Here is a 24846-nt window from a genome sequence, read left to right as displayed (position 1 = left end):
ATGTTAATACAATGTTACTACTACAGTAATTACACAGTTACTACACAGGCAATGGAACAACAATGCAGTTACAGAACTACAGAATAAACTATAGAATAGGTCCAAAACTATATGTCAGCATGAACATATGTTTTACATCATGGTATCCCCCACCCATAAAATGGCACAATGGTTTGAATGAGCTCTTTACACACATTCATGGTTTTGTTTTCTCTGACAAATGCTTGGCTCGTGGTCAGAAGGAGAACATTCTCAACTCCAGTCCCGGGCTCCCACATTTTTGTTCCAGCTCAGCACTGTGTTAGTGCTGGGCTAGAGCAAAAAATGTGCAGTCCTATAGAGTTGAGAAACGCTGCTTTATGGTGGTCATACAGTATCATCACGTAGAGTCAATAACTGTAAACATCTTTATTAAGGAAGTCATACTGAGGAGAGGCATGGATTCATACAGTCGACTTACAGTACTGTGCATCCCAGGAAAGACGCACAGAGGGGCTACAGTACTTCAACTTGTTCAGTATATTCCAAAACATTGGTCATTTGACGACCCATCTGATTTTCTTTACATCTCAAATGGCACCCTATTCCCCTACAAAGTGCACTACTTCTGACCAGGGTGCGGGCTCTGGTCAAAGGTATTTACTACTTTTTATTAAGGATCCCCCACTGTTGAAACAATAAAGTAGTGCACTACATAGGGAATAATAGGTTGCCATTTGGGATGCACTCTTTGTCAAAGTGAATTGAACTGGCAAGCCCCTAATGACTAAGTAGCACTGATGTAGAGTACAGTATTCAGAAGCAGCATTATGATACCATGTAGTATGCCTAATGTCAATGTGTAACCCTTGTTTCATTATGTTAATATTATAGCTAGATAATTCAGCATTGTACTACAGTACTAGTTAAGCCACACTAATAGCTTTTCACAAACACAACCAACTTATTCACAAAGCTATGAGATGTACTAGTCAGTGATTGAGTTATATTTCCAAAGCTGTTTAGCTGTTGTTAATACGTTTGATTAAAGTATCTGTCAACCATTAAATGCATGATTACCATATTTATACAGTAGCTGTACTAAGACTGGATAAATTAATTGGTTAGTTTCCCTTTCTGGTAGTTATACAAAATACACGTTAGAAATCTCCCAGCTCAAAATCCTGCAAAGTAATATCCCTTCCTTAGTGAGCACACAGCATTCCACAGTAAAAAAGGAAGCATCAATCAATCTGTGCAGAGTAAGCACCTACAGAGATGAACTTAAGGTACCCTTGCAAGGTGACTAACGTAATCAATTTCTCCATTCAAGTACTTACATTCACATGTTACACCTGTGTTATTATATACAGTAAAAATAAATAATGGATCTCCTTCCTACTACTGTCGTGGTTCCCTTTAAAACAATATACAAATATAATTTCACAGACCATGGCCCTATCTACCTCCTGTGGCATTGAGTTGGGTGACAATGGATAAACTGGACTAAAGGTCTAACAGTTTGAAGTCTTTAATCGAAGGTACCCTATTGGAAGGCTCTTGAGTGTGCTGTGGTAAATACAGTATTCAACGGAATTGATCAATGTGTAAAAAACAACACCAGAGCTACAGTAAGTTCCTTTGGGTGAGGGTGTTTCCTAAGAAAACAAAAATAAACTGTCTCAGGGCAGCAAGTCTAGACTAGTGCTGTGTACTTGAGTGGGGTTACCTTCTCACTTACAACTAAAGTGCAGACTAACTAAAATGAATAAATATAACAAAATCGCCTTCCTACAATGTCATCAGATAAAGATAAATAATAAAATAACTAATATTTCAATAAATTACTTCATTCAAATTCAATAGATATTGGTTGGGTTAGGTTAAACGTAAACACTGGTCGGACACTTAATAATGCTTGAAAACAGCATAAGGAGGGCTGGGCTACACACCCCATTCCCTTGGTAACACAAAATCATCCCGTCCTGTCTGTCTACAGAGCCATTGTGCACTCAGTTCTGATTCATAACCATATAGCAGTTGCCATAAAATCTTAGATATTATGTACATAGGAGGTTAACATAAAAAATACACAGTAAGTAAAGTACAGGCTAATAAATGAAATGCAGCCCATTTCAGTAGTGAAAGAGAATAATAATAGTGGTTGTTTCGGTTGGGAAGAGACATGGCAAATGGCACCCTATTCCCTACATTGTGCACTTCTTTTGACTAGAGCCCTATGCGCCCTGTGGTTCCTAGTCAAAAGTAGTACACTATATAGGGAATACAATGCAAATTCTGTCTTCTTTAGATGACCTCCCACTCCTCCTCCAGGTCCTCTCCGCTCAGGGAGCCTGTGTTGACGTGGCACTTGACAACGGTGTGCACCATGGTCTTGGTGAGCCGGTGACTCAGACCTCCAGACAAACTCACAGCCCACAGTTCATCCATGGGTGTCACTGTGGGACAATCAGCGGGTTGGAGGGGTCAGATTGAGCAAAGCAAGGCGCAGAATCGCTAATCTTGATCACTTAATGAGGACTTATTTGGGACGCAAGGTGATTTGTAGATCAGTGATTCTGGCTGTGGAGTCGATCTCAAAAATGCACAAAGGAACAGCAAGCCAAACATTAACAATGCCTGAGAGTGTATTAACTCTAAGCTACAGTAAGCCCCTGACCTGTGTACAAAACATGCTTGAATTGTGGGCCAAGATATGTGGGAATGAGCGTAAGCCATCACTTTGTTGTTGCTACTGTACTAGAACACAGTTGTGTTCTTACTGTATCATGTTCTTCTTATTTTTTATTTGTATATCTTGTTCTACCTTGTTATTGATTATTGTATTGTTGGGGTTAGAGCTAGCAAGAAAGGCATTTCACTGTACTTGTGCATTTGACATTAAAACTTGAAATGTGTTGTTCCACAACTGGGACACTCTCTCTCTCTCTCTCTCTTAGTCTCCATCTCATCACTCACCTGTTAGCCAGTTGAGCAGGCCTGGTATCTTCTTCCAGTAGTCCCCTGCTGGGTTCTTGTCAGTGATACCGTAGCGCCTCGCCACCTCCCCGTTGGGGCAACGCACCCAAACTGTCTTCACACTCAGCACCAGCTGACTGGCCTGAAGGCCTGGGAACACATTGGATATAGAACACTGAAGTTGATTGTCTCGTCTTTGGACGAAGGTTTTATGAATGGGTGTCTGATCTTCCGCTTATGGAAACGTGGTTGTCTAACTTAAACAAAGACACAATGACACACTGGGTAAAAATCGAAAATGGATGACAGGTGTAGGGATAGGGAACAAAAGGTGTTATATCATTGGGTGTCTGACTGACGGTCAATTGTCAGGTCATTTACCTGGAATGTGTTCCCAGTCTGTGCCGACAGGCATCTCGTCTGTGATTCCTGTGCGGACATGTACGTTCCCTCTGTTGTCCATGGCCCACAGCATGCGGTCGTTGGGACTGGTGTGGATCCTTATCAAGTGCACTCCTACTGGCTGATGGAGCAGGAAACCATGAATATAATGGGCTGAACAAGGGCCCCAAGACCAGCGGAGGCAAAATAGCCCCATAACTGAGATCCACCACCATATTTTACAGTAGGTATGGGTTTTTTCCCCTCATACATTCTCATTTTGACTCCAAATGCACCACTGGTGTGCGTGGCCAAAGAGCTTTATTTTATGTCATCCAACAAATGTGAACGTCTGGAGTTTGCTAAATGGCTTTGGCACTTGGATTCGAACCAGTGCTATGGTCAGATGACATGTTAATAGAGCTGTTTGGTCACACACACCAGTGGTGTGTTTGGCGTCGAAATGAGAATACATAAGCAGAAAAGAGACCCATGCCTACTGTAAAATATGGGGGTGGATCTTTGATGTTATGGGGCTATTTTGCTTCCACTGGTCCTGGGGCCCTTGTTATGGTCAACGGCATCATGAACTTTACCCAGTACCAGGACATTTTAGCCAAAAACTTGGTTGCCTCTGCCAAGAGGCTAAAACTTGGCTGCAAGTGGATCTTCCAGCAAGACAATAACCCAAGCACACATCAAAATCCACAATGAAATGGTTAAATGGCCACAAAACCAACATTTTGCAATGTCCATCTCAGTCTCCAGAAATGAAACCCATTGAAGACCTGTGGTTTGAATTGAAGAGGGTAGTCCATAAGTGCAGACGAAGGACATCAAGGATCTGGAAAGATTCTGTATGGAGGAATGGTCTAAGATCCCTCCCAAAGTGTTCTCCAACTCATAAAACCTTTTAGAAAAGGCTCAGTGCCGTTATCCTCGCAAGGTGAGGTATTGAAAACAGGGGTGTCCAATAATTATAACCCCTACCGTTGAGAAAAAAAAGTATTACTTGTCAAAAATATATATATCTTTCTCTTAGCAATTGTATTAGTATGAAATAATATAATTTCCCAATTTTTGGAGCATACAATATAGCTCAGTATTTTAATTCCTTATTTTACACAGTCATTTTGCTCATCTTTATCAAGGGTGTCAATAATTTTGGACTCTCAACATATAAGCAACTATCACTGTATCAATCAAATGGTATTCATAATCTAAGCAGATGCACTGTGTGGATTTACCTGCTCTGGTGGTTCAATGCAGATCCAGGCAGGAAGCATCATGCTGGGGTTGAGGGGTTGCGTGCCCACGCGGAAATAGACCATCCCATAGCCATCACACGCCCACACATTCTGACTGCCACATGATATGCTGATCAGCCTTACCTGACCTGCAAGACAAAGCAAACCAAACCAATGTCAGTTTTTCAGCTTCTGTGAAGTCTTTCTTCATGACACTGAAGAAACGATTGTGCAGGAACATTGGTTCAGACATATAGTCCTAATAATAGCAGAGATCTTTTACATAATATTGTAACAGACTTTGATAATAGGCTAATTTTAACTGGGAGTATATGTATGTACGACTTTCTCTTACTATTGTTTAGTAAGAAAAACAAAAACCACAGCCATGGATATTGCTTTGTGCGGCACAACAGCACACTAGAGGCCCATGTGACAAAACACTATTATGTCACAGTAATCTCACATGTTATATAATCTGACTATTGGGCTGGCTGACCTCTAAACAAACAATGACCTCCAAATAAAGTAATCACATTCGCCTGCAATATTCTTGACTTTATGTTAATGACTTTGTATTATTTGTATATCTGTCATCTGTCATCTGTTTCTTGTGCTGTTGTGTTTATTATCTAATCCAAATGACACAATGGCAAGTTCGCTCAGGGAAAAACTAAGTCAATCTATTCTATTCTAATAAAGACTGCATACATATACGTCCACTTCAAATGTTCAGTGAGTGACGTAGGCTTGGTTTCGTGCGTGCGTAAAAAACTGACACTGTAGAAGCTTGGTGTGTTATACCTTTCCCAAACTAAACCACAGGGCATGTGATATCAGGACAGAGAATACGGATGGACAACGACCACCGGGAGAGGATAAATTTAAATGCCTGGATGTCCTCACAGACACATCAGGGCAAGGTGTTGATAAAGTGAACTGGTTTGTCCTGCTAACCTTGACGCTCCTCTATCCCATGATTGCATTTACGTGATGACAGTCCCTTTAATCTAAGCCAGATAAGGAAAAGCACATCGCCCAGAACAGGAGATGGCATGTTTAAATAAAAGGTTAAATGAAAATAAAATAAAAATGTTGATGATGCAAAGAGTTCTCTGAGCTTCTGTTTAACAAATGAATGAAGGCCAAGGGGTTGTAAGCCAATAAGGCAAAAAAGACAAGTTATTATTTCATGTGAAACATTACAACACTTACTGTGTTTTCAAAGGCTTCATCACTTAAAAACAAATACGTATTTCAGTCTTTAGAAGAGGTTTCCTGTCACGCCCTGGCCTTAGTATTCTTTGTTTTCTTTATTATTTTAGTTAGGTCAGGGTGTGACATGGGTATTTATGTGGGTTTTGTAGTGTCCAGGGTGATTGTAAGGTTTAGGGGGTTTATTTAGAGTAGTTGGGTTTATGTTTAGTATAGTTGTCTAGCTGTGTCTATGTTGTGTGTAGTTGTCTAGGAAAGTCTATGGTTGCCTGAATGGGTTCCCAATTAGAGACAGCTGGTTTCTGTTGTCTCTGATTGGGAGCCATATTTAAGGTAGCCATAGGCTTTAGTTTGTTGTGGGGAATTGTCTATGGTGAACGTTTGTAGCCTGTGTATGTGCACTACGTTGATAGCTTCACGGTCGTTTGTTGTTTTGTTAGTTTGAAAGTGTTTTGTTTCGTTTTGCCTTCTTCATTAATAAAAGAAGATGGCTTATTTTCCACATGCTGCGTTTTGGTCCGTCTCTCCTCCACACGATCGTGACAGAATTCCCCACAACAAACTAAAGCCTATGGCTACCTTAAATATGGCTCCCAATCAGAGACAACAGAAACCAGCTGTCTCTAATTGGGAACCCATTCAGGCAACCATAGACTTTCCTAGACAACTACACACAACATAGACACAGCTAGACAACTATACTAAACATAAACCCAACTACTCTAAATAAACCCCCTAAACCTTACAATCACCCTGGACACTACAAAACCCACATAAATACCCATGTCACACCCTGACCTAACTAAAATAATAAAGAAAACAAAGAATACTAAGGCCAGGGCGTGACATTTCCGACTGAATGACGTGAATACTTTTATGAAATATGAGGACCGACACACTAAAACATAGCTTATTACTTAGTATTTTCTTGTCAAACGGTTAAAGATGCAGTCTGGGATCTTAAGTACTTACAATTTCGTAACAGATTGTACAAATTGGATGTTTTTTTGTTGCAGGGTTTAACATATTATACGAAATGGATGGCGTAGTACACAATTGTGCAACATTTTCCAGGAACTGTTTTTTTGCTCGTGAGGACTACTTTTAAAACTACTGGCTGAAATTATACAAAAGCTTGGGAGCGTCCCTTTAATGGTCAACCCTTCCAAAATCATTGCGCTCTGCATTCATCACATTATCACTATTAGATTAAGCTATTGACATTCTGTAACAAACTTTGTGTGGGGAAAGACAGGGTCAGGGACAGTGAAACCTCCCTACTGTTGATAAGGTGGCTGTCATTGTAGCCTGGCGGGTAGGAGCACTGGGCCAGTCACCGAAAGGTTGCTGGATCGAATTCCCAAGCTGACAAGGTAAAAATCTGGAACATATCGACTTGATGAATTCCACCTGTCCCTAGAAAATGAAAACCCGGACCACTATATAAATAACCTATAATCTATAGGGATCGCTAAAGGGATCGGTTGCAATTCAAGATTATTCCTGGAGTTTCTGGTCAAGATACATTCTAAGAAAAGATTAGCCTAGTCCTAAATGTTGTCTGAGACTTGGGTGTGGAGCCCATAGACGCCATAGGGGTCTACAGCCATGTCTAGCCTAAACAAGTATTTGTATTTCTTTTTCTGAATAGTGTATATGGTACTACAGCCAACATGCCTTGGTGTTCAGAGACATTGGATATACTGTTTTAACCCTTTGACATCACCCTTTCACCTCTGACCTCACTGGGGAATCCTCTGGTGGTAAAAGTAGCCACCCTTTCCCTTGATGACAGCTTTCCACACGCTTGGCATTCGCTCAACCAGCTTTATAAGGAATGCTTTCCCAACAGTCTTGAAGGACTTCCCACATATGCTGAGCTCTTGTTGTCTGCTTTTCCTTCACTCTGCGGTCCAACTCATCCCAAACCATCTCAATTGGGTTGAGGTCGGGTGATTGTCGAGGCCAGGTCATCTGATGCAGTACTCCATCACTCTCCTTCTTGGTCAAAAAGCCCTTACACAGCCTGGAGGTGTGTTGGATCATTGTCCTGTTGAAAAACAAATAATAGTCCCACTAAGCGCAAACAGAATGCTGTGGTAGCCATGCTGGTTAATTGTGCCTTGAATTCTAAATAAATCACAGTGTCACTAGCAAAGCACCCCCCACACCATCACACCTCCTCCTTCATGGTGGTAATCACACATGCAGAGATCATCCGTTCGCCTACTCTGCATCTCACAAAGACACGGCGGTTGGAACAAAAAAAATCTAATTTGGACTCATCAGACCAAAGGACAGATTTCCACCGGTCTAATGTCCATTGCTCGTGTTTCAAGCAAGTCACTTCTTCTTATTGGTGTCCTTTAGTAGTGGTTTCTTTTCAGCAATTTGACCATGAAGGCCTGATTCATGCAGTCTCCTCTGAACAGTTGATGTTGATATTTGTCTGCATTTATTTGAGCTGCAATTTCTGAGGCTGGTAACTCTAATGAACTTATCCTCTGCAGCAGAGGTAACTCTGGGTCTTCCTTTCTTGTGGTGGTCCTCATGAGAGCCAGTTTCAACATAACGCTTGATGGTTTTTGTGACTGCACTTGAAGAAATGTTCAAAGTTTTTGAAATTTTCTGAACTTCATGTTTTAAAGTACTGATGGACTGTCGTTTCTCTTTGCTTATTTGAGCTGTTCTTGCTATAATATAGACTTGGTCTTTTACCAAATAGGGCTATCTTCTGTATACCACCCCTACCTTGTCACAACACAACTGATTGGCTCAAACGCATTAAGAACGAAAGAAATTCCACAACTTTCAACAAGGCACACCTGTTAATTGAAATGCATTCCAGGTAATTAGCTCATGAATATGGCTGAGAGAATGCCAAGAGTGTGCAAAGCTGTCATCAAGGCAAAGGGTGGCTACTTTGAAGAATCTCAAATCTAAAATATATTTTGATTTATTTAACACTTTTTTGGTTACTACATGATTCCATATGTGTTATTTTATAGTTTTGATGTCTTCACTATTATTTTACGATGTAGAAAATAGTAAAAATAAAGAAAAACCCTTGAATGAGTAGGTGTGTCCAAACTTTTGACTGGTACTCTATATCAGGTGATCTATGAGCCAAACGATTTTCCTGGCAAGGTCACCAGGTCAGGACGAATACACTAAAAGCCCTATTTAGGCCTACTCTAGGACCAAATATGGTCACAGGGCAAGCAGTAAGACACGAGCACACATTACTAGTGTACTATGCCTTCAAGCAGCAACTGATGCTCACATGAAAGTGGAGAAGATACGTGTTCATACAGACAATTGACATTGGCTTACATAATCACATCAAATACTTATCATCAAAACAGAAGGCCTACCTTACTTTTAAAACTCACCTCCCTGTGATGATCAATTTGAAGAAAGAACTTCAACAGCAGGTTGAAACAGTGTAGTTAGTCTTTGTTTAAAAGACTAACACAACGAAATGGACGTGGTTTCTAAGGTGATGATTCATTCAAAACTCCCATAAGCATATTAAAGCTTATGCATATGCATAAGCTTATGAGCCCAGACCCGAATTTTTTTATTTTTTATTCATTCAATACATAGCCTATGGCATATTACGCATGGTAGAAAAACATAAAATAAAACGGATATGTCTTTGGTACATAATTGGTCTAGCCTATACTCCAAAAGTAAACAAATGTGAGTAATGGCCTTTGAGTGTGGACAGTATTATAATGCATACAGAATGTACTGGTTACCTTAAGCTACGCTCCAAAATGTCTATCCATGAGTCTGGGAGAGAACGTATAGCCCTAGCTGATGCTGTTGGTTCATTGATTGTGCAGGGTGGCTTACAGTTAGCTTACAATCAGTGCATTTGTATTTGAATAGCCTAGTAATAGTGATTGTTTTATATTTTCACAATTAATTGGGTTACACATTACATTTAGCTATACAGAATATCTCACCACTATGCGTTTCCATCTCCTCTCTCTCCTTTATTCATTTTTCGAGCGCGCAGACGGGCTGTCAACAGTTTAGTGAAATATGATTTGTTTTGCGAAAACATGTCACTATCGATGTTCCGGAACAGATTTCACTTGGTTTCCCAAATTAAACAATGGGTAGCTGGGCCAGCCCATGGCATACAGAGTTTGGGCGGAATATCACCTGTTGGGTCAACGAGAGTATGCTCATCAAGCAGTGGTTGATGCTTGGAGTGAAATAAGTGTTGTTATATTTATTTCTCAGCTGCTCATATTAAGCGCATGCTCCGATATAAACCCGAAGTAGCCTACACAACGGACACGTGGAAAAGCGCGAGGCCTCCATTCGCTATTTGAGTGCATACAGATGACATGTCTTTTTCTCCCCTCATCCTGCCGATTTTCATATTAGTTAAGACAATATTAAATTGAATATAGTGTGATGGGTGAAAATATTATCACTTGATGAGAGAACAGCTGTGCAGCCTGAGGCAAGGAACAGAGCGCAAGCTTTTTTTGCTACTTTCTCAAATCATCAATAGATAGCCTATAGTCGCACCATGCAGCCCATATACTGTATGTTTTGATTTCTAAGACATTCTAAGGTTTGTATCATTCACAACTAAAGTTCCCAAATAACTCAAAATCTAGTGTATAGGACCTGTTTCAAAATGTTCACTTTTACACTCAACATAGCTGAGTAAAATAGAAAGGATATGCAGTGGCTAAGTCCAATTATATTATTTTTACTATAAGATCATATAAAATAATACCACAGGGCTATATGGTATTATTTTGTCAGCTAAATAAACACGTCTAGAGCCTATGGCACGGCGCATAGCCAGATAACATTGGCCCACAGTAAGCCAATTCATATTCTGTTCTTCTGAAATACATTTTCTTCATATAATAATGTTTCTTTAGACCTGACTAAAAATAAATAATGGGTTTATTGTGATGGTGTACATTAAATTGATTTATTATACTTTTTTTTTTAAATGTCGATGTTCCAAAGTGGCACATCAGCGACTTGTATGTGTGGAGGCCTGGAGATGCTGACAACATTTCAGGCTGACAACATTTCATGACCGCCACAGCCCTAAGTTTACTAGTAGTTTTATCAGGGACAAGATGCCAATTGAGAAACAAATGATAAAACATTGTTAAATGTTTCTTTATGTCAAACATGGAGAACCCACACAAGACAGACCAATGCTTTGTGATTTATTTCCCCAGTCTTGATTATTTCCCTTCCAAAAATATAATTTTATTATATAGTAAATCAATCTTTTATAACAAATAATCTAAATGTTCGACACCCAATGAACGTCTTACATGAAATAAGTTTCACTTACAAATGTCTTTTCATTATGCGATAACTTTTAAAACTTCCTTCATGAACTATAATGAACTGTGAAAGGTGTCAAACACTCTTGTCCCTGTCCTGATTCCTGTGCAGTGTTCTAGCACTTAGTGTCAATGACCACATGATCTAACAGAACATGGCTAAAAATGTGTGTACTCCCAGCTCCCTCCCCTCTCATGTTACATTGTGATGCACACATAGCCCAATATGGCCTGGCTACAGCTGTCTGCTGTCGTCACATGGCTGTCTATTTGTATCCAGCCACTTTCCAGCAGCAGAACATATACAACCTGAACCTCTTCAATAAACAAACACTAAAGCTTCTACCAAGACCCTGGTGCATCTATTGAAGGGTTGAAATCTATCTGCTGTTAGATAACTTACTTTCCATGAATTTTAAATGGCACTAACCTCTTGGAATGGAGGGTAGGGACTCATTGCCAAATGACGGTAATACATAGGCCTAATATCTCTTTAGAATCCTGTGTTTTCTGCAGACATGTCAGCTTACTGCTTGAGACGTGGTACATCCCAAAAAAGTCTAAAAGGCAATGTAAACATTTCACCCCAAAAAATACAAGGATTTCTTTGGAGAACTTATCAGACACTCCTTCAGCATGGAGTATTGAAAGGTCTTGACTTGTAGTAGGAGGAACTGCTCTTATAATTTCCCTGCCTGGCATGAACTTTGACACCTTGCTCAAGGAGGACCTTATTACAAAAAAGTCTTATGTAAGTACCACCTGCCTATTCATAAGTAAAAAAAACTCCCTAGTAAAACTGGGGAAGCGAGTGACGTCTGAGACTCCCAGCAGCCCCTACCTGCTGAATCTGTGTCAGCAGCCAACTCAAGACAATGCCTCTAGATCCAGATCCTCTGTTTCAGGAGTGCTAGTTTATTGCTCTCTGTGTATTCCTGAGGGGCGTAACTAGGACTAGAAAGACAACCCCATATAGAGACATGAACTAGGTCAAAGTCAGACTGCAGTATGGAGGTGCGAGTACCATTGCCGACCACTGGGACACGAAACGTAAGCTGGTGGGGACACTACGATGGGCGTGTGAAAGTATGCAGCTATATGGTTCTGACACCAAAAGACAGGCTGACATTTGACAGACTAGACATACAGCATGTGCTAGATATGTATGTCACACTGGGAATAAATGTTCAGCTCTGATCAGTTATGAAATGGCCATATCATTTTTAAGAATGCTTATATATATAAAATGTTTCTTTAACATCTGCAAACAAAATGGCTTAGTTACTACAGTATAATGAAATGTGGAAAACATTTACACTGAACAAAAATATATATGCATAATGCAACAATTTCATACAGTTACAGTTCATATAAGGAAATCAGTCAAATTAAATAACTTAATTAGGCCCTAATCTATGGGTTTCACATGAATGGAATACAGATTTGCATCTGTTGGTCACAGAAACCTTTTTTTTTTTTTTTACTGTCGGAAAAACAATTCAGTATCTGGTGTGACCACCATTTGCATCATGCAGCGTGACACATCTCCTTTGCATAGAGTTGATCAGGCTGTTGATTGTGGCCTCTGGAATGTTGTCCCACTCCTCTTCAATGGCTGTGTGAAGTTGATGGATATTGGTGGGAAGTGAAAAACGCTGTCATAAACGTTGATCCAGAGCATCCCAAACATGCTCAATGGGTGTGTCTGGTGTGTATACAGACCATGCAAGAGCTGGGACATTTTTTGGCTTCCAGGAATTGTGTACAGATCCTTTGCATTATCATGCTGAAACATGAGGTGATGGTGGCGGATGAATGGCATGACAATAGCCTCTTGATCTCTGTGCATTAACATTGCCATCGATAAAATGCAATTGTGTTTGTCGTCTGTAGCTTATGTCTGCCCATACCATAACCCCACCATGGGGCACTCTGTTCACAACGCTGACATCAGCAAACCGCTAGCCCACAAGACACCATACACGGTCTGCCATCTGCCCAGTACAGTTGAAACAGGGATTCATCTGTGAATACCAAACTTTTCCAGCATGCTAGTGGCCATTGAAGGTGAACATTAACCCACTGATGTTGGTTACAATAACGAACTGCAATCAGGTCAAGAACCTAGTGAGGACGACGAGCATGCAGATGAGCTTCTCTGCGACGGTTTCTGACAGTTTGTACAGAAATTCTTTGTTTGTGCAAACCCACAGTTTCATCATCTGTACGGGTGGCTGGTCTCAGATGATCTCGCAGGTGAAGAAGCCGGATGTGGAGGTCCCGGCTGGCGTGGTTACACGTGATCTGCGGTTGTGAGGCCGGTTGGACGTACTGCCAAATTCTCTAAAACGACGTTTGAGGTGGCTTATAATAGACGAATTAAATCAAATCAAATTGTATTCGTCACATGCGCAGAATACAACATGTGTAAACCTTACAGTGAAATGCTTACTTACAAGCCCTTAACTTCTTATGGCTGGGGGCAGTATTGAGTATCTTGATGAATAAGGTGCCCAGAGTAAACTGCCTGCTACTCAGTCCCAGAAGCTAAGATATGCATATAATTAGATTTGGATAGAAAACACTCTGAAGTTTCTAAAAGTGTTTGAATGATGTATGTGAGTATAACAGAACTCATATGGCAGGCAAAAACCTGAGGAAAAATCCAACCAGGAAGTTGGAAATCTGAGGTTTGTAGTTTTTCAACTCATTGCCTATCAAATATACAGTGGGATATTGGTCATATTGCACTCCCTAAGGCTTCCACTAGATGTCAACAGTTTTTAGAACCTTGTTTGATGCTTCTACTGTGAAGGAGGGGTGAATGAGGGCTCTTTGAGTCAGGGGTCTGGCAGAGTGCCATGAGCTGACCACGCGCGTTCACGTGAGAGTTAGCTTGCGTTAAATTGCATTTCTGGAGACAAAGGAATTCTCCGGTTGAAACATTATTGAAGATTTATGATAAAAACATCCTAAAGATTGATTCTACACATCGTTTGACATGTTTCTACGGACTGTAACGGAACTTTAGGACTTTTAGTCTGCTCGCGCCTCATGAATTTGGATTACTGGGCTAAACGCGCAAACAAAAAGGAGGTATTTGGACATAAATTATGTACTTCATCAAACAAATCAAACATGTATTGTGGAACTGGGATTCCTGGGAGTGCATTCTCGTTCAAATATTTTTTATTGAACACACACAGGAATGGTGTATAGGTATGAAAGGCAGGTATACAATTTTAAACTAAACATAAAAGAGCAGACAGAAATAAAAAGATCCAGAGTTCTGGGTACAAAACAATTATTACAAAACAAGACATACAAAACAAGGACAGGTAGAAAGAAAGAGGGTGGGTGTCACCCCCCCTTATTCCCCCCCTTTATCCCTCCCCCCCTTTATCCCTTCCCCTTACACCCCTCCCCGCTGCTCGGGTGGCGGTGCCAGCACATGCTGCCCAGAGGTGGATTAAAATATTACAATGGAGAGTGCGTTAAAAAGTACAAATTCACAGCGCCGAATGGTCCAAGTAAGAGAGGAAAGGCTGCCAGATCTGATCAAATGTTAATAATTTATTGTTCAGAATATATCTAATCCTTTCTAAGTGTACAGTGTTTGCCAATTCGCTGAGCCATAATTTGGTAGTGGGAGCTTCCCACTTTTTCCAGAACAAGATTAGTTTTTTTGCCGAAATGAGACTGTAAGAGATGAGTTGTTTTTGGGGGTTGGTTAGTCCGATTAGGGAATCAGACACTCCCAGGATTATCAGAAGCGGGTCTGGGTCAATTGAAGTCTCCAGAACTTCAGAGAGGATCCTAAAAATTCCACACCAGTAACCATGCAAGCTAGAGCATAGGGCAAAGCAGTGGAGAAGTGTACCCTGTTCAGCCTGACATTTATCACACAAAGGGGATGTATCAGGAAATATCCTATGCAGTTTGGTTTTGGAATAGTGTAATCTGTGTAATACCTTGAATTGTATGAGCCGATGTCTGGAGTTAATGGAGCAGGTGTGGATATACTCCAAGCTATCTTCCCAGTCTGCCATCGAAATGTCAGTCCCTAGTTCTTCCTCCCATTTTGCCTTAATGGCCTCTGTAGAGGGTGTGCTAACCGATTGAAAAGAGTCATATAAACGAGATATCAGTTTGTCTGAGGTGGGGGATGTTTTTATGCATCCGTCAAACATGGAAGGCTTAGCGTTCCCAAATGTTGGGAGGTGTTTCCTAACATAGTCTCTGATTTGTAGGTATCTGAAAAAGTTATTTCTGGGAAGATTATAAGTTTCCCTCAGCAACTCAAAGGAAGCAAAAGTCCCTTCTATATATAAATCCCCTATGGTACTTATCCCCAACTCTCCCCATTGCTCAAAGGTGTTATCAAGGTTGGAGGGGGCAAAGGAGGGGTTCCTGGCAACAGGGAGCATGAATGACATTGGTCTAAGCTCAAAGTGGGTTTTAATTTGCTTCCAGATTCGGACTGTGCAATGTATAATAGGATTGTTACGATAGAGTGACCTCTCCAGATTGACAGGCGACAAAATCACAGCACCAATAGAGAAGGGGTGACACTCCTCACGCTCCATACTAAGCCAGGTGGGTGACGGACGTGCGTCATCCAGCAAAAACGTAACCGCACGGAGGTTAGCGGCCCAATAATAAAATATAAAATTTGGGAGAGACAATCCTCCTTCCATCTTGGATTTGCAGAGGTGTTTTTTACCTATCCTGTGTGTTTTATAATCCCAGATGAAAGGATTGATAATTGAGTCCAGTTGTTTATGAAAGGATTTAGGTATGAATACTGGGATGTTCTGGTATAGGTAGAGCAGTTGTGGGAGGAAGACCATTTTAATGGCATTAATTCTTCCGAGCAGAGAAATTGGGAGAGTTCTCCAAAATTGTATGTTTGTTTTTAGTTTTTGCATCAGCGAGGGGAAATTCTCTTTAAATAGTAAGGAATATTGTTTGGTAACTACAATTCCTAGATAGGTAAATTTTTCTGAAGATAACTTAAGTGGAAGATGTTCTAGCCAGGAGGTGTTTTGTAACCGTATGGGCATTAATTCACTCTTGTTCCAATTTATTCTGTATCCCGAGAAGGTACCAAACAAATTAATCACATCAAGAATAGCTGGAATACTAGCTTGGGGTTCTGTTACATAGAGGAGAATGTCATCTGCGTATAGGGAAATCTTATTTAGAGTATCTTTAGTATAATAGCCGTGTATTGCTGCATCAGATCTAATCGTCTGAGCGAGAGGTTCAATGATTAGGGCGAAGAGCATAGGCGACAGCGCACAACCCTGCCTTGTCCCTCTGTAGAGGTTAAATCGGGGCGACAATGATTGGTTAGTGAGTATTCTCGCACAGGGGTTCCTATATAAAAGCTGGATCCAATTTATGAACCCATCTCCAATATTAAATTTCTGTAGGACTTTGAATAGATAGGACCACTCAACTTGGTCAAAAGCCTTCTCGGCGTCAAGAGATATAACGGCAAGGTCCATGTTTGGTAACCTCTGAGAATACATAATGTTGAAGAGGCGCCTGAGATTGAAGAATGAGTTTCTGTTCGGGATAAAGCCGGTCTGGTCCGAATGGACCAGTTTGCCAATTAAAGTGCTAAGCCTGTTAGCCAGGGTTTTTGCTAAAATCTTTTGGTCTGTATTGAGGAGGGATATTGGTCTGTACGACCCTACCTCTTCCGGATCTTTACCCTTCTTATGTATAACTGTAATGAATGCTTCATCCAAAGTAGATGGGAGAGCTCCATCCTCTCTGGACTGAACCAACATTTTGTGCAGGTAGGGAGAGAGCATGTTGCTGAATGTTTTATAGAATTCACCCGGGTATCCATCTGGGCCCGGGGTCTTGCCACTCTTTAGAGTTTTGATTGTTTCTCGAATTTCTTCAAGAGATATTTCCTTATTCAGGAAGTTAGAATCTTCCTGGTTCAGGGCAGGAAGATTACAGTCATCCAAAAAGTTTTGCATAATTAAGGGGTTAGAATCGGCTTTAGATGTATATAGAGTCTCATAAAACTGACGGAATCTGTCATTGATGTCTTTGGGGGAAGAGAGTAATTCCCCAGATGCAGACTTAACTTTGTGAATCATTCGGTCACTCACAATTTTTCGAAGTTGTCTGGCGAGTAATTTGTGTGGTTTGTCACCAAACTCAAAATATTTTTGCTTGCTGGGAGTGCATTCTGATGAAGATCATCAAAGGTAAGTGAATATTTATAACGCTACTTCTGACTTCTGTTGACTCCAACATGGTTTTGTTGTCTGAACGCTGTACTCAGATTATTACATGGTTTGCTTTTTCCGTAAAGTTTTTTTGAAATCTGACACAGCGGTTGCATTAAGGAGAAGTATATTTCTAATTCGTTGCATAACACTTGTATCTTATATTAAAGTTAATGATGACTATTTCTGTAAATTGATGTGGCTCTCTGCAAAATCACCGGATGTTTTGGAAGCAAAACATTACTGAACGTAACGCGCCAATGTAAACTGAGATTTTTGGATATAAATATGCACTTTATCGAACAAAACATACATGTATTGTGTAACATGAAGTCCTATGAGTGTCATCTGATGAAGATCATCAAAGGTTAGTGATGAATTTTAGCTCTATTTCTGCTTTTTGTGACTCTTCTCTTTGGCTGGAAAAATGGCTGTGTTTTTCTGTGACTAGGTACTGACCTAACATAATCGTTTGGTGTGCTTTTGTCGTAAAGCCTTTTTGAAATCGGACACTGTGGTGTGATTAACAACAAGTTTATCTTTAAAATGGTGTGAAATACTTGTATGTTTGAGGAATTTTTATTATGAGATTTCTGTTGTTTGAATTTGACGCCCTGCACTTTCACTGGCTGTTGTCAAATCGATCCCGTTAACGGGATCTTAGTCGATCTCAGCCATAAGAGGGTTTAACAAACAATGCAGTTAAGAAAATACCCCCCAAAAAAGTAAGAGATAAGAATAACAAATGATTAAAGAGCAGCAGTGAATAACAATAGTGGGGCTATATACAGGGGGTACCGGTACAGAGTCAATGTGCAGGGGGAACAATGCAAATAGTCTGGGTAGCCATTTGATTAGCAGTTCAGGAGTCTTATGGTTTGGGGGTAGAAGCTATTTAGGAGCCTCTTGGACATAGACTTAGCGCTCCGGTATCGCTTGCCATGCAGTAGCAGAGAGAACAGTCTATGACGAGGGTGGCTGGAGTCTTTGACAATTTTTAGGGCCTTCCTCTAACACTGCCTGGTATAGAGGTCCTGGATGGTAGGAAGCTTGGCTCCGGAGATGTACTGGCCGTACACACTACCCTCTGTAGTGCCTTGCGGTCGGAGGCCAAGCAGTTGCCATACCAGGCAGTGATGCAACCCGTCAGGACACTCTCGAAGGTGCAGCTGTAAAACCTTTTGAGGATCTGCCATGCCAAATCTTTTCAATCTCCTGAGGGGGAATAGGTTTTGTCGTGCCCTCTTCACGACTGTCTTGGTGTGCTTGGACCATGTTAGTTTGTTGGTGATGTGGACGCCAAGGAACTTGAAGCTCTCAAACTGCTCCACTATAGTCCCATCAATGAGAATGGGGGCGTGTCCGGTCCTCCTTTTCCTGTAGTCCACAATCATCTCCTTAGTCTTGATCACATTGAGGGAGAGGTTGTTGTCCTCGCACCACACGGTCAGGTCTCTGACCTCCTCCCTATAGGCTGTCTCATCGTTGTCAGTGTCGTGCCTGGCCGTGCAGTCATAAGTGAACAGGGAGTACAGGAGGGAACTGAGCACGCACGCCTGAGGGGCCCCCGTGTTGAAAATTGGCGTGGCGGATGTTTTGTTACCTACCTTACTACCTGGGGGCGGCCCTTCATGAAGTCCAGGATCCAGTTGCAGAGGGAGGTGTTTAGTCCCAGGGTCCTTAGCTTAGTGATGAGCTTTGAGAGCACTATGGTGCTGAACGCTGAGCTGTAGTCAATGAATAGCATTCTCACATAGGTGTACCTTTTGTCCAGGTGTGAAAGGGCAATGTGGAGTGCAATAGAGATTGCATCATCTGTGGATCTGTTGGTGTGGTATGCAAATTGGAGTGGGTTTAGAGTTTCTGGGATAATGGTGTTGATGTGAGCCATGACCAGCCTTTCAAAGCATTTCATGGCTACAGACGTGAGTGCTACGAGTCGGTAGTCATTTAGGTAAGTTACCTTAGTGTTCTTGGGCACAGGGATTATGGTGGTCTGCTTGAAACATGTTGGTATTACAGACTCAGACAGGGAGAGGTTGAAAATGTCAGTGAAGATACTTGCCAGTTGGTCAGCCCATGCTCGGAGTACACGTCCTGGTAATCCATCTGGCCCTGCGGCCTTGTGAATATTGACCTGTTTAAAGGTTAAAGGTCTTACTCACATCGGCTGCGGAGAGTGTGATCACACAGTCGTCCGGAACAGCTGATGCTCTCATGCATTTTTCAGTGTTACTTGCCTCGAAGCGAGCATAGAAGTTATTTAGCACATCTGGTAGGCTTGTGTCACTGGGCAGCTCTCGGCTGTGCTTCCCTTTGTAGTCTGTAATAGTTTGCAGGACATGCCACATCCGACGAGCGTCGGAGCCGGTGTAGTACGATTCGATCTTAGTCCTGTATTGAAGCTTTGCCTGTTTGATGGTTTGTCGGAGGGCATAGTGGGATTTATTATAAGCTTCTGGGTTAGAGTCCCGCTCCTTGAAAGTGGCAGCTCTAGCCTATAGCTCAGTGCAAATATTGCCTGTAATCCATGGCTTCTGGTTAGGTTATGTATGTACAGTCACTGTGGGGACGACGTCCTCGATGCACTTATTGATAGTGACTGATGTGGTGTACTCCTCAATGCCGTCGGAAGAATCCCTGAACATAGTCCAGTCTGTGCTAGCAAAACAGTCCTGTAGTTTAGCATCTGCTTCATCTGACCACTTTTTTTATAGACCCGAGTCACTGGTGCTTCCTGCTTAAATGTTTGCTTGTAATCAGGAATCAGGAGGATAGAATTATGGTCAGATTTGCCAAATGGAGGGCGAGGGAGAGCTTTGTACGCGACTCGGTGTGTGGAGTAAAGGTGGTCTATAATTTTTTCCCCTCTGGTTGCACATTTAACATGCTGATAGAAATGAGTTAAAACTGATTTAAGTTTCCCTGCATTAAAGTCCCCGGTCACTAAGAGCGCCGCCTCTGTATGAACATTCAAATCTCTAGCAAGAGCTCTGGTGGCCAGTCCTGCAGTCAGCATGCCAATTGCATGCTCCCTCAAAACTTGAGACATCTGTGGCATTGTGTTGTGTGACAAAATTGCACATTTTAGAGTGGCCTTTTATTGTCCACAGCACAAGGTGCACCTGTGTAATGATCATGCCGTTTAATCAGCTTCTTGATATGCCACACCTGTCAGGTGGATGGATTATCTTGGCAAAGGAGAAATGCTCACGGACAGGGATGTAAACAAATTTGTGCACAACATTTGAGAGAAATAAGCTTTTTGTGCATATGGAAAATTTCAGGGATCTATTAGTCCAGCTCATGAAACATGGGACCAACACTATACATGTTGCGTTCATATTTTGTTCAGTATAGTTTTCATACAAAACAGAGAGGAAATACCACAAAACTACTGCAATCAATCTCCCCGTGAGGCCACTAAATCACCAATTTAGCAAACAAAATGAAAGTTATTTTTGCATTTAGCATCTAGCCTAAACTTAGCTACCCTAGCTTGTGATCTGCCTGATGAGGCAACCAATGTTATTTCTATGTGTGAACAGTATGGTCTTACCGAGCTGGCTGAGGTCAAGCAGATTCCAGTGCATGCCAGTGGGGCAGCTGGTGGAGAGGGTGCGGATGTGGACACGGCCGTGGTGGTCCAGTCCCCACAGGGCATCGCGGCAGGCAGTGAGCTGCACCATCTCTATGTCCTGGGGCAGCTGGACCGTGGTGGGGTGCATCTGACCATCCTGGTCCCAAACACAGAACAGGTCTTTCCTGCTCTGGCCCAGCCACAGGAAGCTCCCTGCAGAGACAGATAGATACAAACACAGTCACATGTTGGTGATGTAATACACAGAGAGACACAGATAACATGTAATGTAAATGTAATGTCAAAGGAGTAGTCTTCTCTATTTCTGTACATTTATTTGAGATGGGTTGTTGCCATAAGGTGGAGGGGTGGTAGTAATAATGTTATGTGTTCACAAAGAGTGGTCACCAATCTACCTTCTTTACTGAGTAAAGCCGAGGAGTAGACGAAGGCCCACTTCGTGGCAGAGACGGTTCCTCTGGGTACAACACCCTGCCAGAACGTGCCTGTGGGGTCACAAAACATCACTGTCACACTAAACACCCTGCAGTATTATCACAAAAGTCACTGTCCATCACACTGCCTTAACACACTTTGACCTTTGAGAAGGTGTCAGTAAAGAAATGCAAATAGTTTTTGCCTTAAAGCCCGTTCAGATAGAACAGCCGACATAAGGAGAGAAAAAAACGACATTTGTGTTGTATAACAGCTGACCAAAGACGGGGAATTCAGATCAAAAATATAGGACGCACGGTTGAGACCGTTTCCACGGTAAAGGTGCCTCTTTACAAGGATGTGATGAAACTGAGAAAAAGTTGCCGCTTGTTGTAGCAAATTAATTTGTTCTTAATTAACTGACTTGCCTAGTTAAATAAAGGTTAAAAAGAAAATGTATTTAAAAAACAGTGTTGAAGAAAATGTTGCTGTAGAAATGGTGCTGTAGGAACGGTGCTGTAGAAAACGAGTATTATGAAATATATGCACCAGAAACCAGGCACACTTTGCAACTTTAGCTTAGCTAAACACAGAACATCAGCTCACTGTACATATATTTATGTTCATATTCTTATTCATTCCTTTACACTTGTGTGTGTAAGGTAGTTGTTGTGAAATTGTTAGATTACTTGTTAGATATTACTGCATGGTCAGAACTAGAAGCACAAGCATTTCGCTACATTCGCATTAACATCTGCTAACCATGTGTATGTGACCAATAACATTTTAATTGATTTCTCATTTAAACGGACCCGTCTCGTTTCAAGTATTTTGCTAAGATTTGACATGTCGAAAATTGAACATGAGACATTCTAAAATGAGAGACATTCTAAAACTACACCACTCAGATTTTATTATTATTCTTATTTTTTAAACGTTGTTCTAAAACTGTTTAAAAGTATCTAGTCTCGTTTTGACTGGCTGTTGTATCTGAACTGGGCTGAAGGCATAGCTGATGAAGTTCTGTGTTTCTATGGAATGTGGTTATGTCACTCCATAAATGGCATTCCAATGCAGAAAACAACAATTAAAATGGCTCCCGACTGAACATCTGTGTTAACCCACCAAGCTTAAGCCTAGGCATTAGCTTGGTGAGCTAACAAAAAAGTATTGAGGTCTAATAACATACCGCTGAGGCTGCCCTTGGCGACATGGAAGTCGTTCCTGCCAGATGCAATCCAGACGCCAGTGGTGTTGGAAGAGACCAGGCTGGGCTGGCACTGGGACTGCTGGGAGAGGAAGGCCACGCGGAGGCACTCTGCCACCCGCTCCACCGGGGCCTTGGTGGCCGTGGCCACGTTTTGAGTGGCCTGGATCAGAGTCTGGAACAGACTGCCCTGGTCAAACACCACATAGTCTGTGATGCTCACCTGAGGGAGAGAGCAAAAGGCCAGAAATATATAAGCATTAGAAGGTGTGCCAGTCATCTCAGGGTGAAGTCTGTAATGCAACCCCTTTGACTTAAAAATATACATTCTTAAAAAACGATCGAAGTGCAAAATAGAGGACTGATGGAAATTATGGGTGTGAGTAGGGCTGTTGCGGTGACTGTATTACCGCCACACCGGCGGTCACGAGTCATGAAGGCAGTCAAATTCCACATGACCATTTAGTCGCGGTAATTAGGCTTCTCCAAGCTCTGATGCTGCTGCTGGTCATTAGTAGCCTACCAAACTTGCTAACTGCCTGGTACTCAGCACTTTATTGTCCCTCTAATCACTCTGACATCAATGCAAATGCATTTGATAATCTAACCAAACACACTTCATGAGAGCCCATGAGCTCATTTCAATAGGTTATGCAACTGTGCAAGAAAACAGGGTGATGGCCTCTACTAAAAATAGCAGGATCAGCTTTCTATAGGCTAGGCCTCCTATATTTATTTCTCAACTCTCCTAATATAAAGCACATTGCTTATATTTACAACAGGTGTGAAAATAAACCATGGGGAAAAGCATCCTCCATTCGCTATTTAAGAACATACATTTTTTACCGCTGCCCCTGTTTTGAGACAGGTACATGATGATGGTCCATTCTAAATCAAAATGTCAAACATACAGTTAAAGTCGGATGTTTATATACACCTTAGCCAAATACATTTAAACTCAGTTTTTCACAATTCCTGACATTTAATCCTAGTAAACATTCCCTGTCTTAGGTCAGAATAATAGTAGAGAGAATGATTTATTTCAGCTTTTATTTCTTTCATCACATTCCCAGTGGGTCAGAAGTTTACATACACTCAATTCGTATTCGGTAGCATTGCCTTTAAATTGTTTAACTTGGGTCAAACGTTTTGGGTAGCCTTCCACAAGCTTCCCACAATAAGTTGGGTGAATTTTGACCCATTCCTCCTGACAGAGCTGGTGTAACTGAGTCAGGTTTCTAGGCCTCCTTGCTCGCACACGCTTTTTCAGTTCTGCCCACAAATTTTCTATAGGATTGAGGTCAGGGCTTTGTGATGGCCACTCCAATACCTTGACTTCGTTGTCCTTAAGCCATTTGCCACAACTTTGATATTAAGCTTGGGGTCATTGTCCATTTGGAAGACCCATTTGCAACCAAGCTTTAACTTCCTGACTGATATCTTGAGATGTTGCTTCAATATATCCACATAATTTTCTTTCCTCATGATGCCATCTATTTTGTGAAGTGCACCAGTCCCTCCGGCAGCAAAGCAACCCCACAACATGATGCTGCCACCTCCGTGCTACACGGTTGGAATGGTGTTCATCTGCTTGGAAGCCTCCCCCTTTATCCTCCTGTCTGGCGGACGGCTCTAGCGGCTCCTGTCTGGCGGACGGCTCTGAAGGCTCAGGACAGACGGGCGGCTTTGAAGGCTCAGGACAGACGGGTGGCTTTGAAGGCTCAGGATAGACGGGCAGTTCAGGCGGCGCTTGGCAGACGGACAGCTCAGACGGCGTTGGGCAGACGGGCAGTTCAGGCGCCGCTGGGCAAACGGCAGACTCTGGCCGGCTGAGGCGCACTGTAGGCCTGGTGCGTGGTGCCGGAACTGGTGGTACCGGGCTGGGGACACGCACCTGAAGGCTAGTGCAGGGAGAAGGAACAGGGCATACTGGACCCTGGAGACGCACATTAGGCCTAGTGCGTGGTGCCGGAACTGGTGGTACCGGGCTGGGGACACGCACCTGAAGGCTAGTGCGGGGAGAAGGAACAGGGCATACTGAACCCTGGAGACGCACATTAGGCCTAGTGCGTGGTGCCGGCACTGGTGGTACTGGGCTGGGGACACGCATCTCAGGGCTAGTGCGGGGAGCAGCAACAGGACGCACAGGACTCTGGAGACGCACAGGAGGCTTGGTGCGTGGTGCCGGAACTGGTGGTACCGGGCTGGAGACACGCACCATAGGGCGAGTGCGTGG

General features: G+C 42.1%; 1 protein-coding gene across 2 annotated transcripts in view; it reads right to left on the bottom strand.

Annotated features, from left to right (window-relative positions):
* Positions 1 to 393: 393 nt before the first annotated feature.
* Positions 394 to 24846, bottom strand: part of tecpr2 (tectonin beta-propeller repeat containing 2) — a 38306-nt gene continuing 13853 nt past the window's right edge. For both annotated transcript variants that reach the window (XM_055863609.1, XM_055863608.1), the window contains exons 14-20: positions 22593 to 22833; positions 21385 to 21474; positions 20948 to 21181; positions 4587 to 4735; positions 3340 to 3481; positions 2959 to 3108; positions 394 to 2438 (exon numbers count right to left, since the gene is read on the bottom strand). In XM_055863609.1, coding sequence (XP_055719584.1) covers positions 2287 to 2438; positions 2959 to 3108; positions 3340 to 3481; positions 4587 to 4735; positions 20948 to 21181; positions 21385 to 21474; positions 22593 to 22833 — 1158 coding nt within the window. In that variant the 3' untranslated portion in view covers positions 394 to 2286. The remainder of the gene's footprint in view (positions 2439 to 2958; positions 3109 to 3339; positions 3482 to 4586; positions 4736 to 20947; positions 21182 to 21384; positions 21475 to 22592; positions 22834 to 24846) is intronic.

This window comes from Salvelinus fontinalis, chromosome 15 (assembly GCF_029448725.1).
Source record: "Salvelinus fontinalis isolate EN_2023a chromosome 15, ASM2944872v1, whole genome shotgun sequence".
NCBI lineage: Eukaryota > Metazoa > Chordata > Actinopteri > Salmoniformes > Salmonidae > Salvelinus > Salvelinus fontinalis.
The sequence above is the reverse complement of the archived record's forward strand: the minus strand, read 5'-3'. Positions and strand labels throughout refer to the sequence as shown.